At 53.6% G+C, this 12,801-nt stretch overlaps 1 protein-coding gene across 1 annotated transcript; it reads left to right on the plus strand.

Moving 5' to 3' along the window:
* The first annotated feature begins 531 nt into the window (after nt 1-531).
* Nucleotides 532-7,121, plus strand: LOC144677011 (complement C1s subcomponent-like). The gene is made up of 5 exons (XM_078537277.1): nt 532-705; nt 3,323-3,454; nt 5,054-5,191; nt 5,692-5,766; nt 6,247-7,121. The coding sequence occupies exons 2-5, from the start codon at nt 3,352-3,354 to the stop codon at nt 7,041-7,043; spliced, it is 1,113 nt and encodes a 370-aa protein (XP_078393403.1). The 5' UTR covers nt 532-705; nt 3,323-3,351; the 3' UTR covers nt 7,044-7,121.
* The last annotated feature ends 5,680 nt before the right edge of the window (nt 7,122-12,801 follow it).

The raw sequence follows: 12,801 nt of genomic DNA on the forward strand, positions 1-12,801 counted from the left end.
GGGATCCTCCAATCCCGCCGACGCGGACGGAGATGTCAGTGGCTTGCCAGCAACCTCCACAGTGGGGTTCACCCCTGGTGGGTGGAGGGCGGGTGGGGGTTTTTGTGGGGGTGGTTGGGGAGGGGGGGGGTGGGGGATTCCAGCTTATGCCTCTATTTCTTCGCCACTTTAGCGAGGGCGCCCCCAGTACCCAAAATCTCGACGTACGCCATGGGTGCGCCCACGCCAAGTGTGGGGCTGCTGCAGAGGCTCAAGATGGCGGCTCTCCGCCACCTTCTCAAGGGGACGATGCGGGATGGGCACCGGATGCTGGCCCGGCCGGCGACGCCCGCGTCCCCACGGAGTCGGGGGGGGTGGGGGGGGGCAGGGAAATAGAAACGAGAGGGCACGTCCGGCGGCTGGCGTCAGTGCCACACTTTCACTCCTCCAGGGGCGAGTTGAAGACTGAGCTGTGGGGTCGATGGTGGGCTGCTTCATATCCTCCCCCTCTGATCAGCTCTGTTCCTTTGCACGTTGTTCCACACCAGGCATTCGCCGAGCGCCAGCGACTGGGAAAATTCTGCGGCAATAGGACCTCGACCCGACTGCACCGCCCGAGCTCCAGGCCAACGGCGTCCGGCGGTCGCGTTGTGAAACTGCGTGTGCACTGCCATTCCTTGGATGAGGAGAGTCGACGGGAGCTTTCCCTGTTTTATGAAGCTGTGGGTAAGGTGGTTCCGTTGACCGTCTTGGATTTTAACATGTTGTGCACCAATTGTGACTGGGTCAGCCCCACACTCCTTCAGACCGAACAGCGCTAACTGTGCCCTTATCGCCACCCACCGTCCATTGCGCCTGCTGTCTCCCGGTCAAGCAACGTCTCAACGATTTTAAAATTCTCGTCCTTGCTTTCAAACCCCTCCATGGCCCTCGGACCTCGCTGTACCCTGTAGACTCCTCCGGCCCCACAACAACCCTCCGAGATTCCGGTGCCCCTCCGATTGGGACATCTTGGTCACCCTGGGTTTGAATCACTTCACCGTTGGCGGCCGTGCCTTCAGCTGCCTGAACGTTAGGGTTAGGGTTGAAGGATTCGAGGGGAGATGAGGGGAAATCTTTCGCCCAGAGGGTGGGTGGGGAACTCACTGCCTGACAGGGTAGGAGAGGCAGAAACCCCCCTCATCACATTTAAAACACTTGGGCACGCACTGGAAGGGCTGTAAACTCCAGACCAAGAGCCGGGAGGTGAGGTTAAGGTGGATGGCTCTTTTCAGCCAGAGCATAAGTGATGGGCCGAATGGCCTCCTCCTGAGCTGTAAATATTTCGATGCGTGGGATTTTCCAGCCCCGACACCGGGGCGGGGAGGGTGGGTGGGTATTGCTGCAGGCACGAGGGGAAAATCGGGAGAGGCGTCGGCTTTTAATGTCTCTCCGAATTTTCCTGTCCCGCCCGTGACGATGCCTGCCGGAAAATCCCGCCCGACCCTTCCAAGGCAAGTCCGTAACGCAGTTAGAAGCAAAACACTGGGGACACTGGAACAGACACAGAGAATGCTGGATAGACTCCGCAGGTCTGGCAGCCTCTGCAGAGAGTTAAAGTTTCGAGTCCGTGTGACTCTTCTTAAGGGCCACACCACCGTCCCCTCCCCCCACCCCTCCCCTCCACCCCTCCCTCCCCCCACCCCGCTCCCACCCCTCCCTCCACCCCACCCCACCCCCACCCCTCCCTCCACCCCGTCCCCCCACCCCACCCCCACTCGGACCACCTGTCACTTGTTCAAGTTGCTCTGTCACCTGTTCAAGTTGTTCTTTCCAGAGCGCTTACCCTTGTCCTGCTATTATCACATTCTGCTTTTTGGCCTTAACGCCACCATCAGCACCTCCTTTAGCCAGCACCACTACCATTAACACCCCCTTTGTCCTCCTGTCCATGACATCTCTGGCAATCTCCCCTTGGCCTCCACCCACCACTGGCCCTTCTATCCAGCTTCACCCGCTCCACCCCTCCTTAAACAGTATATATTTCACCACATTTTTAGCTCTAAAGAAGAGTCATATGGACTCGAAACATTAACCCCGTCTCCCTCTCGCCACAGGTGCTGCCAGACCTGCTGAGTTTTCCAGCATGTTCCGTCTTTGTTTCGGTAATTTAGTTAGCTGGTTCCAATTCAGAGCTGTGGCCTAACCGGAGCTTTAGAAAAGTTCAGCATAAACCTCCTTGTTTTTGCACTCGATGCCACTATTTATGAAACGCAGGCTCCCTTAGGCTTTGCTAACAGCCCTCTCAAGGTGTCCTGCCATCTTCAAAACATTCGTACGCACGAAACCACAGGTCCCCCTTTGAGATAGAAATTTTTCTTGGGTTACAGAGCCAGTAATACCCGTGGGTATTCTGGTAGGAAGAAGACAGAGAGACAATATTAAAATAAAGGGCACAATCCTAAATGGGGTGCAGGAGCAGAGGGACCTGGGTGCCTATGTGGCTAGATCATCGAAGGAGGAAGGAGAGGTCGAGAGTGCAGATAGAAGTTCATACAGCATCTTAGGCTTTATTAATAAGGGCCTGAAGCACACAAGAGCGAGGAGGTTATGTTGAATAAAAGCAAAATACTGAGGATGCTGGAAATCTGAAACAAAAACAAAAATAGCTGGAAAAACTCAGCATCTGCGGAGAGGAACACAGTTAACGTTTCGAGTCCGTGTGACTCTTCATCAGAACAGGTTATGTTGAACTTGTGTACAACACTGGTTCCGCCTCAACTGGAGTGCTGCGCCCAGTTCTGGGAGCCACACTTTAGGAAGGATTAGTGAGGGTGTGGAAAATGTTCATGAGAATGGTTTCAGTGATGGGGAACTTCAGTTACACAGATGGATTGAAGAAGCTGGGACTATTGTTCTTGGAGAAGAGAAGGTCGAGAGGGGATTTGGGTGGAGGTGTTCAGAATCATGAGGGGTCTGGGCAGAGTAGACAGGGAGAGACTGTTCCCATGGGTGGAAGGGCCGAGAACGAGAGGGCACAGGTCTAACGGACAAAAGAAGCGATGGAGTCCTGAGGAGAAAGTTGTTCAGGCAGCGAGCGGTTAGGACCTGGGATGCAGCGCCTGAGAGCGCGGCGGAGGCAGGTTCCATCGAGGCTTGCGAGCGAGAATCGGGCTATTACCTGAAAAGGAAGGATGTGCGGAGGCTACGGAGAGGAGGCGGGGGAGTGGCGCTGGGGTGCGCTGGCACAGACGCGATGGGCCGAATGGCCTCGTTCTGTGCTGTAGCCATGCAGTAACTCTGAGATTGGGTGAAATGGATCGCTAATGGAGAAATGGGTCTTGTCTCTTTCCCCCTTTACCAGACATCGATGAATGCGTCCCTCGATTGGAAATGGAGACAGTTTGTGACCACTTTTGTCACAATTATATCGGAGGATATCAGTGCTACTGCCGCAAAGGATACAGTCTCCAGAGCAACAGGAAGACATGCAAAGGTACTGTGGGCAAAGGGGAGGCCCCTCTGCTTCCATGATGAAGAATTAGCGAGAAAAAAGACGTTTTGGGAAGGAACAGGCTAGAGTCGGGTTGGAATAGCGGACAGGGGAGATTCACTCTCTTATTAAAACGGTCATCGCCATAAACCTTCAAATCACAGGTGAAAATGTTCCCCCTTGTTGGCTGAGACCTCGAGGATAAGGGCAGGGAGGTTACGCTTGAATTCTGTACCCACCACTCGCGCCACTGCATTACAGGAAGGATGCGATCGCGCGGGAGAAGGTAGGGAGGAGATTTACAGAGGGGGATGGCCGGACTGGGGAATCCTAGCGATGAGGGAAGGTTGGACAGGCTGGGGTTGTTTTCCGTGGGACAGAGGAGGGGAGGTTTAGTTCGGCTTTGTAAAATTACGAGGGGCCTCGACAGAGTGGATAGGAATGACCCATTTCCCTTAGCAGAGACAATAAAGCAGGGTGGCAGAGATTTAAAGTAAACTGGTTGAAGGATTAAAGGGGAGATGGGGAGAATTTTTTTTACTCAGAGGGGTGCTGGGGGTCTGGAACGCGCTGCCTGACAGGGGGGCACAAGCAGAAACCCTTCACCGCTTTTGAGTAAATAACACTCGGATACGCGCTGTAAGGGCTATAAGCCACAGGGCCACAGGCCAAGAGCTGGGAAGTGAGATGGGGCGGGATGGCTCTTTTTCAGCCCAGAACGTGCGTGATGGGCCGAATGGCCTCCTTCCGCGCTGTGGGTTGTTTCGATGGGCCGGGTTTTCCGGTCCCCCCCACGCCGGAGGGCGTTGCTGCAGGAACGTGACAGGAACGTTGGGAGAGCCGTTGGCTTTCCCTGTCCCGCCCGCCGGACTATGTCAACAATGTAGTCAGGTGGCTCGAGATGAACCCATCGAGGACCAAATACAAACAGAGGGTTCTGGAAAAACTCAGCTGGTCTGGCAGCGCCCGTGAAGAGAGAAACAGAGTTAACGTTTCGAATCCATTTTTAAAATTCATTCACGGGGACGTGGGCGTCGCTGGCTGGGCCCAGCATTTATTGCCCATCCCTAATTGCCCCTTGAGAAGGTGGTGGTGAGCCGCCTTCTTGAGCCGCTGCAGTCCATGCGGTGTAGGTACACCCACAGCGCTGTTAGGGAGGGAGTTCCAGGATTTTGACCCAGCGACAGTGAAGGAACGGCCGATATATTTCCAAGTCGGGATGGTGAGTGGCTTGGAGGGGAACTTCCAGGTGGTGGTGTTCCCCATGTGTCTGCTGCACTTGTCCTTCTAGAGGGTGGCGGTCTTGGGTTTGGAAGGTGCTGTCGAAGGAGCCTTGAAGAAGAGTCATTAGGACTCAAAGCATTAACTGTTTCTCTCTCCCCCGGATGCTGCCAGATGCTGAGTCTTTCCAGCATTTTCTGATTTTGTCTCAGATTTCCAGCATCTGCCGCATTTTGCTTTTTAATCCTCGAGGACCAATTCCAGCCGGCTTAGGAGTGAAACGGGGCACTGGGAATCTATGGCGGTGTTGTGGCCGGCTAGCTCGGTGGACTGGACCGAGGACCATTGGCCAATTTAAGATTTGACGGTTTCCTTTTCCAGTGAAGGACTGTCGCACCCCTGGAGATCTGGAGAACCGCAGTTATGAGTCCGTCACTGCCCAGAACGTGACCCTGCTTGCCTCGGTCATCAAATTCAAGTGCGATCAACCTTACTACGCCATGGTGGGCGGCGGACATGGTGAGTCGCAAGAAAGCAAGACACAGCTGCACAAGACACACACTTTGGTAGCTTCTCCTTCAGAGAGAGAGAAGGTCACAGGAGATTTGATGTAGCATCTTTCTTAACCTCCGGGCAGCCCATATCGTCCCATAGCCAAGAGAGTACTTTTGAAGTGTTGTATTCTAGGTATTATGGCACAGCCGATGGCAAAGGCTGAGTTGTTCAAATCCCAGAAGGAAACTTGAAACAACTGTCATAACCCATTTTCGCCATTTGTATGTTTCGAGATGCAGGCTTTGAATTCGGTAGTAATAAGACCACCGAGTCTCAAGGGGTTATTTTACAGAACTAAATTAAACATTGCTATCGGCCTGGATTTCTGTGCTTGAGCCGCTGGAGTGGGATTTGAACCCACAACCTTCTGGTTCCAAGATGAGTGCGCTGCCACAATGATTACTGTTGATTGAAGAAGTTTCCATCCTAGTTATCTTCTTCGTTTTCATCTTCGTTTTCTTCAGGATTGTACACCTGTGAAGCAAATGGTAAATGGATGAACAGCAAAGTTGGGGAAACCCTCCCTTCCTGTGAGCCAGGTAGGTGAATGATATTCCCCTCCGTTCTTTCTCTGCGGGTGAAGGTAATAAAAGGAATGAAACCTGTGATGGGCAGCCATCTAAAGCGGGTGATCGCCAAACTGTGCGGTTTTCATTCCCAGTGAACGGATAAAAATTGGACCCTGTGTTCATGCACCGTCGCTGGGTCAAAATCCCGGGACCCCCCCTCCCTAACAGCGCGGTGGGTGTACCTACACCACAGGGACTGCAGCAGCTCAAGAAGGCGGCTCACCACCACCTTCTCAAGGGGGCAATTAGGGATGGGCAATAAATGTTGGCCGTGCTGGTGCGTCCCATGAATGAATTTAAAAAAACAAGAGGTGCCAACTCATGGCGACCCATCGCCCGCCACTTGCAAAAGATGATTCTGCCCCTTCCTGCACCCCACACCACCCGCCTCCCCCCCCCAATGTTTATCACGTCTGATGCCCCTCACCCGCATTTCTTTCTGGTTGGCAGTGTGTGGGAAGCCGGCGGAACCCCCTTCGTTCAGGCAGCGCATCCTCGGAGGGATCCCAGCGGAGGAGGGGAACTTCCCCTGGCACGTCTACTTCGAGACGACGGTGTGCGGCGGCGCGCTTCTCTCGGACCGGTGGGTGCTGACCAGCGCCTCGTGCGTGGAGCGCGAGAGGGCGGTGCGCATGTTCGCCGGCGGCGCCGACCGGAGCGCCCCGGGGGGCTGGAGGCTGCTGGAGGCGGAGGAGGTGCACCCCCACCCGCTCTTCGCCCGGCCCCCCCCTACCGCCAGCCGCCACCGCCGCCCCCCCCCGCCGGCCGGCTTTGACCACGACATCGCCCTGATCAAGCTGAAGAGGAAGGTCGGGATGGGGCCAGCCGTCTCCCCAATCTGCCTGCCGGCCAAGCACCCCAGGTACCAGGCCGGGGCGGGGAAGGCGGGCTATGTGTCTGGCTTCGGCCGGACGGAGGACTTCGCCCAGAGCGACGTCTTAATGTTCGCCCTGGTCCCGGTGGTGGAAAGGTCGGAGTGCGGGAACATCTCCGGCCCCGGTCAAGCCGCCCCGCTGACGGAGAACATGCTGTGCGCGGGGAGCGCGGGGGTTGACGCTTGCGCCGGGGACGGGGGCGGGGCCTTGGTGCTGGAAGACCCCCTGGGCTCCGGCGCCTACTACGTGGCCGGGATCGTCTCCTGGGGGTTCAGCTGCGGGACCTACGGGGTCTACACCAACGTGGCGAATTACCTCGAGTGGATCGAGAGCACCATGGCCGGGGGCATCGCCGCCGGACCAGCGAAATGAAACCAATCCTTAACTCGGGCGAGCACGGATCTCAGGCCCAGGACGGTTTTTCCCCTCACAAATTAATAAAGGAGGTTTAATAAAAGCTACGCTTCCCTTCTTCCTTTCTTGACTTGTCGTGAAGCGCGGCTGAGGTGGGAAACAGGCAGCCGAACCCGGCATATTAGACACTAAAACTGACCATGTAGCGTAAAACAACTTCAATAGCTGGGGAATACGTGGCTTTAACCAGGTCCTAAAGCTCTACGTAGACAAAACATCCACACTACAGGGTGCAGTAGCATAGTGGTTACCCCTTGGAGCTGGGTCTCTCAAATCCTAGGACAGTGCCTCAGCAAAATGTCTGCTCCATGCTCCAGCTCTGGTTCCCAGCTCTTTCCGCAGGCTTGTTTCCTTTGCTCAGAGTCCGCACCCGGGCTTAACCGATCAAGCACGGTGAGCATCAATAGTAAACAGGCTCGCACAATCAAACCTAGAACAATTGAGCGCAGACACACGGCAGCTAGGGCAATTTAAATTCAGATAATTAAAATAAAACAGTCTCAGTGATGGTGGCCATCAATCTACCAGATTGTCCATCTGGTTCACTAATTCCCTTCAGGGAAGGAAATCTGCCCTCCTTACCCGGTCTGGCCTACACGTGCCTCCAGACCCACAGCGAATGTGGTTGACTCTTAACTGCCCCTCCTAAAATGGCCGAGCGAGCCCCTCCTGTTCCAAAGGTAGGTCACGAACTCGAGGAAGTAACTCTGGGTTCCCTCCCTGCGCACGTTGCCCAATATTTCCAGCACTTTCCGCTTTTATTTCAAACGTCTGCCGTGTTTTGCCTTTGGTGTCGTCTTGCCAAGTTGCCTCTCCGCCCCCCTGCCCCCCAACAAAGTGGTATTTGAGAAGGCAGCTCACCACCACCTTCTCAAGGGGCAGTGAGAGGGGGGGGGCAGGCAATAAACGCTGACCTCGGCAGCGACCCCCCCACTTGGTATCAGTGAGGAAAATGAAAACAGGTTTGTGCTCCACATGGGCCTCCTCCCCACCTTCCTTCAGCCCATCTCCGTCTACTCCCCTCCTCCCTTATGTGTTTGACCAGCGCTTCCTTAAACGCCCCTAGTCACGTGTCATCTTGGCCACTCCCATGAGGTTGCAAGTTCCTCGTTCTCGCCGCTCTCCAAATGAAGAAGTTGTGACCGAAGTCGCTATTTGAATCATTAGCAACTACCTGGCATCTATGGCCGCTAACTCTGGCCTAGGTGGGGGGTCTTGTGGTAGCAATGGTTAGCATCCCTGGCTCTAAACCTGAGCTCCAGCTCTGAGCTCCCACCCAAGGAAGCTGTGTCCAAGCAGGTTGAGTATCAACTTGTAGAGTATCCAGATTGGCACACGCGCCAACGGCAGGTGGTTAAGAGCGGGAGAGATGACCGCTCAGCCGTGCGATGGAGAGACGGTTGGAGCCTGGGCCATCACTATTCACATATTAAAACATACACTGTATAAGTGCATCTTGCCACAGCAACTTGGACTCCTTTCGGGAGTTGGGGAGGGGTGGGGTGGGGTGGGTGCAGTTGGCTGAATGTGAGTCAGATTGGCACCAACAGCAGGGGGTCCGATCCCCATCCCGGCTGGGGTGGATTCGGCTCCCCACCCCCCGCCCTCCCTTGCCCGCCCGGCGTTGGAGGTCACACCGAGAAGGCAAGAAGAGGGACGAGAAAGCTCTGGTCTCCCCTCCTCTCCACATCGACCCTGTCGAACTCTTTCATGGTGGGAAAGACCTCGATCAGATTTTGGAAAGGTTAGTTCCTCCTCTCTGGTTGCTCTGTTCAAAATCTTAAGATCGCCAAAAATTGGGAGGGGGCCAGAAAGTGTTGACACGTGAATCATGTAACCAGGGCACAGGGGAAAACTGCCAAATGCGTTTGAGGGAATAGACAAGTAGATTTACAACATTGAGATAATCGCTACATAAAGAGCATTGCTTCCCTTTTGTGACACCCAATTTACAGCCGATGACGTACAACTGTAGTCACTGTTGCACTATCGGAAATGTGGCAGCCATTCTGTGCACAGCAAGCTCCCACAAACAGTAAATCTACTTATAACCAGTTAACCATTTTATCGTGATGTTGATTGAGGGGTAAGTGTTGGCTGAGAACACAAGGTAGAAGTCGCCCTGCCCGTCTTCGAATAATGCTATTTCAGATCCCTCAGGTCGAGCTGAGAGGGCAGAAAGGTCATGCGCGAGACGGCACTTCAGGCAGTGCAGCACTCCCTCGGAGACCCTCCATCTGTGCTGCTTCATTCCATGATTCGATTCTACGTGAGGATTGTGGTGGAGGGAGGAGATGGGAGGCCAGGAAGTGAGGACGTGCAGGTGTTAGAGAGAGCAAAGTGGGTGTGCTGAGGAGCGTGAGGGGAATAGGGTTCACAGGTCAGAGCGAGAGGGCGTGCACTGTCCGCCAACCTTTCCTGACCTAGTCAGGCCATTGAATCCTGGATCCAAGCCTTCAGAGTCACGCCCTTGCTGCTCACCTCTGCCGCCATCGCCACCCAGGCCTTCAGCAGGGGTTTCCTATCGTTCACTGCTCCCTCCCTCCCAGCCCCTGCAGAAGCTCCGGGGAAGCAGCTGTGGACCTGGGGGTGGGTGGTGCGTAAGGAGCTGCCTTAGCTTCTCCTTGCACTAGGCCAGGAAATAGCAGGTGAATAGAGAGGTCGCGGCCTGGGACTTACTTTCATTCATGGGATGTGGGCATCACCGACTAGGGGCCGGGCCAGCGTTTATTGCTCACCCCTAATTGACCTTGTCCAGGGGGCATTTGAGAGTCAGCTAGGGTCACAGGTAAGGAGAGGCTTCAGGAGGGAATTGCACAGCCCAGGCAGCTGAAGGCAGGGCCGCCAAGGGCGGAGTGATTAAAATTGGGGGTGCTCAGGGGACTAGAATACCAGATGGGCTTTTACAACAATTAACAAAGGTTGTCCTGAGACTTTTAATTCCAGTTATTTATTGAATTCCCATCTGCCGCGGTGGGGTTTGAACCCAGGTCCACAGAGCGTTACCCTGGGTCATTAGTCCAGCGACGGTACCACAAGGCCACAGCCTGCCCACTTGGACAAGGGGAACAAGGCCTCAGGCCTCTATCCCCCCCCCTCCGTGAGGGAGGGCCTGAGGCCGAACCAGATCATTCACAACCTTTGGCTCCTATTGGTCTGTCAGATGAGCTTCTGACTGCAAACCTGCTCCTTCAGTGAGGTCACCTATTCCCGCCTCCCATTATCGTCCCCCATCTCTACCCTGCCTCAGCCGGTCTGCCGGCTGCTCCCATGCTTTTCTGCCCCCCGGCAGCCTTCTGGAAGCTTCCGCTTACTGAAGCAACCTGTTGCCCTCGTGCTGTCACTCACCCCGAGCCCCTGCCCTCCCATCCCTCCCTGCGCTCGCTGACCTGCTTTGGCCCCCACTGTCCTCGATTTTAAAATTCACAAACTTGTTCTCAAATCCTTTCGTAATGTCCACCTGCCCCACAAACAACCACCCCTCCCACCCACCACCCCTGACCACCGCCCCTCTCTCCCCCACCCCCCCCATCTATGGAATCTCCCCCAACCCCACAACCCTCCGAGATCTCTGCTCTCCTCCCATTCTAGTCTCCTGAGCATCCCCAATTTTAGTCACTCCTCCAATGGCGGCCCTGCCTTCAGCTGCCTGGGCTGTGCAATTCCCTCCCGTAACCTCTTCACCGCTCTCTCTCCTCCTTTAAGCCGCGCCTTAGGCAGCTGGTCTGGAGGTTTTGATGCAACAAAAGATGAGGTAGGTTTGAAACGTTAAGTAAGTAAACATGGGGGAAGTTTAGAATGTAAAGTGTAAAAGGACATTTGCATTTTTAAATAAACCAAACTACACTGTTTTCAAAGGAGGGGTGAAATGTGTCACCTAGCCAGGTGAAGTTCAGAAACAGTGTGTTTACTTTTCCCAAAGATTACTGGTAAAATTGGTGCTATGATAAGGGAGGTAAAGTTCAAAGACATAGTGAAACAATGGGAATTTGTATTCAAAGGGGAAAGTATGTAAAAAGGAGAGAAGGCTGTGTGTAAAGCAGGCAATTTAAGATCTAACAAGTGTGAAACATCTTCAGCTTCTAAGCCTTAAGTTGCTGTCCACAAAGAACTGAAGTTGAGGAAGTTCAATTTGAATTTTTCAAGGTATCATGTTTCTTTGCCAGGGCCTTTTAAAATCTATGTTTTTCACCATTGCCTGAATGGAGGTGTAACTGGGAGTCAGATTAATTAGGAGATTTAGAGGTTATTATAGTAGTAGCTTGTAGACATATATATGTGCTTATAACCATTTCTCTTATGAATAAATGTTTCATCTAGTTTTGTAAAAACCTATACGGCTTGGTGGCCTTATTACTACTGAATTCAAAATCGAAACATACAAATCGCAAAAATAGTTGTGGCAGTTGTCTCAACTTCCCCTCCGGGAATTCAAGAGCTCAGCATTTACCATCAGCTGTGCCATAACACCGGTGATGAGCACCTTGCTGTTTGTAGGATCTTGCTGTAACACAGATAGGTTGCCCTGCTTCCTACATTACAACAGTGACTGCACTTCACGGGCTGTAAAGCATCTTGAGATGTCCTCAGTCGGTGAAAAGCACTATAGGAATGAAAGAGTTATCTTTTACAGAAGGGCAATAAGTGTGGCCTTGCCAACACTGCCCACGTCCCACCAGCAAATAACAATTCAACAGATGCAGACTCATAGGAACTCCCAGTTGCTGAGATTTTGACCGTCAGCCCTGGGCTGTTTCTTCCTTCAGGAACCTCCTCTCCTCTTTTTCACAGGGGGAATTACTGGATGGAAACAGACCAAGGTCCATCTGGTTCACCGTCTGCCGTCCTGCCATTGGTGTTGTACAATGGCCAATCAACTGCCCTCGATTCATCTACAACAGAGCCAGGCATGAGCTGAGGAAAAGCCTCAGTGGTGAAGAGCTTTGTGAACCATTGGTCCAAACTCACCTGTTCCTCTCAAACTCGCTACACATTCCCCCCCCTCCCCCGCTGTGCCCAGGCAGCACTCCCAATGTGCCACGTTGCCAAAGGCACCTTGGCAAAGGAGGAAACGTATAAAGGACCTGACTGAATGCTCAGAGCCTCGTAATCGTTCCTTGATATCTGAGAGATTATCAGAGAACAGCTTGTCCCTCTTCGTTGTGTTCTTAGGCCCTTTATCTGCGATGTTATAATGGCTGGCATGAACGTTGGTTGGGTCAAGTGTGGATGAGGGAGGAGTGGGCACGCCAACTGCGGAGGGGGCATCCTTGAAGAAGGAAATCAAACCGGGAAATCAAATCTGGGACTCGAAGCAAACGATTTGTCGTTTAACAATATCAAATTGAAAAGGGACAATGTCTCCAGAAGGACAGAACTTACTTCGAGTGAGAGGAGAAAGGCTGGGGGAAAAGGTGGCTGGCGCATTGAACCTAGTCTGACCCGGAGTTGCTGTGGTGCCCAACACATCACCGCACTCACGCCTTCCCCTATCCCAGGCCACACCAGACTCGCAAACCCCCTGGGAGAATGAGGGGAAACAGAAAGGACAGTAATCCCCATCGAGGAAAACCCATTGCAAAAAACGTACAGTGTTGAGGGAATTTGATTCCGGATCTGATTGTGAGCTGTAGTGAAGGGGAGGATTCCTGGGACAAGAATTCCTGGGAATGAGAGGAGACATGACGGGACAATGGACTCCGATTTTTCATGGTCT

This window comes from Cetorhinus maximus, unplaced genomic scaffold (genome assembly GCF_964194155.1).
Source record: "Cetorhinus maximus unplaced genomic scaffold, sCetMax3.hap1.1 HAP1_SCAFFOLD_2124, whole genome shotgun sequence".
In the NCBI taxonomy this organism is placed as follows: Eukaryota; Metazoa; Chordata; class Chondrichthyes; order Lamniformes; family Cetorhinidae; genus Cetorhinus; species Cetorhinus maximus.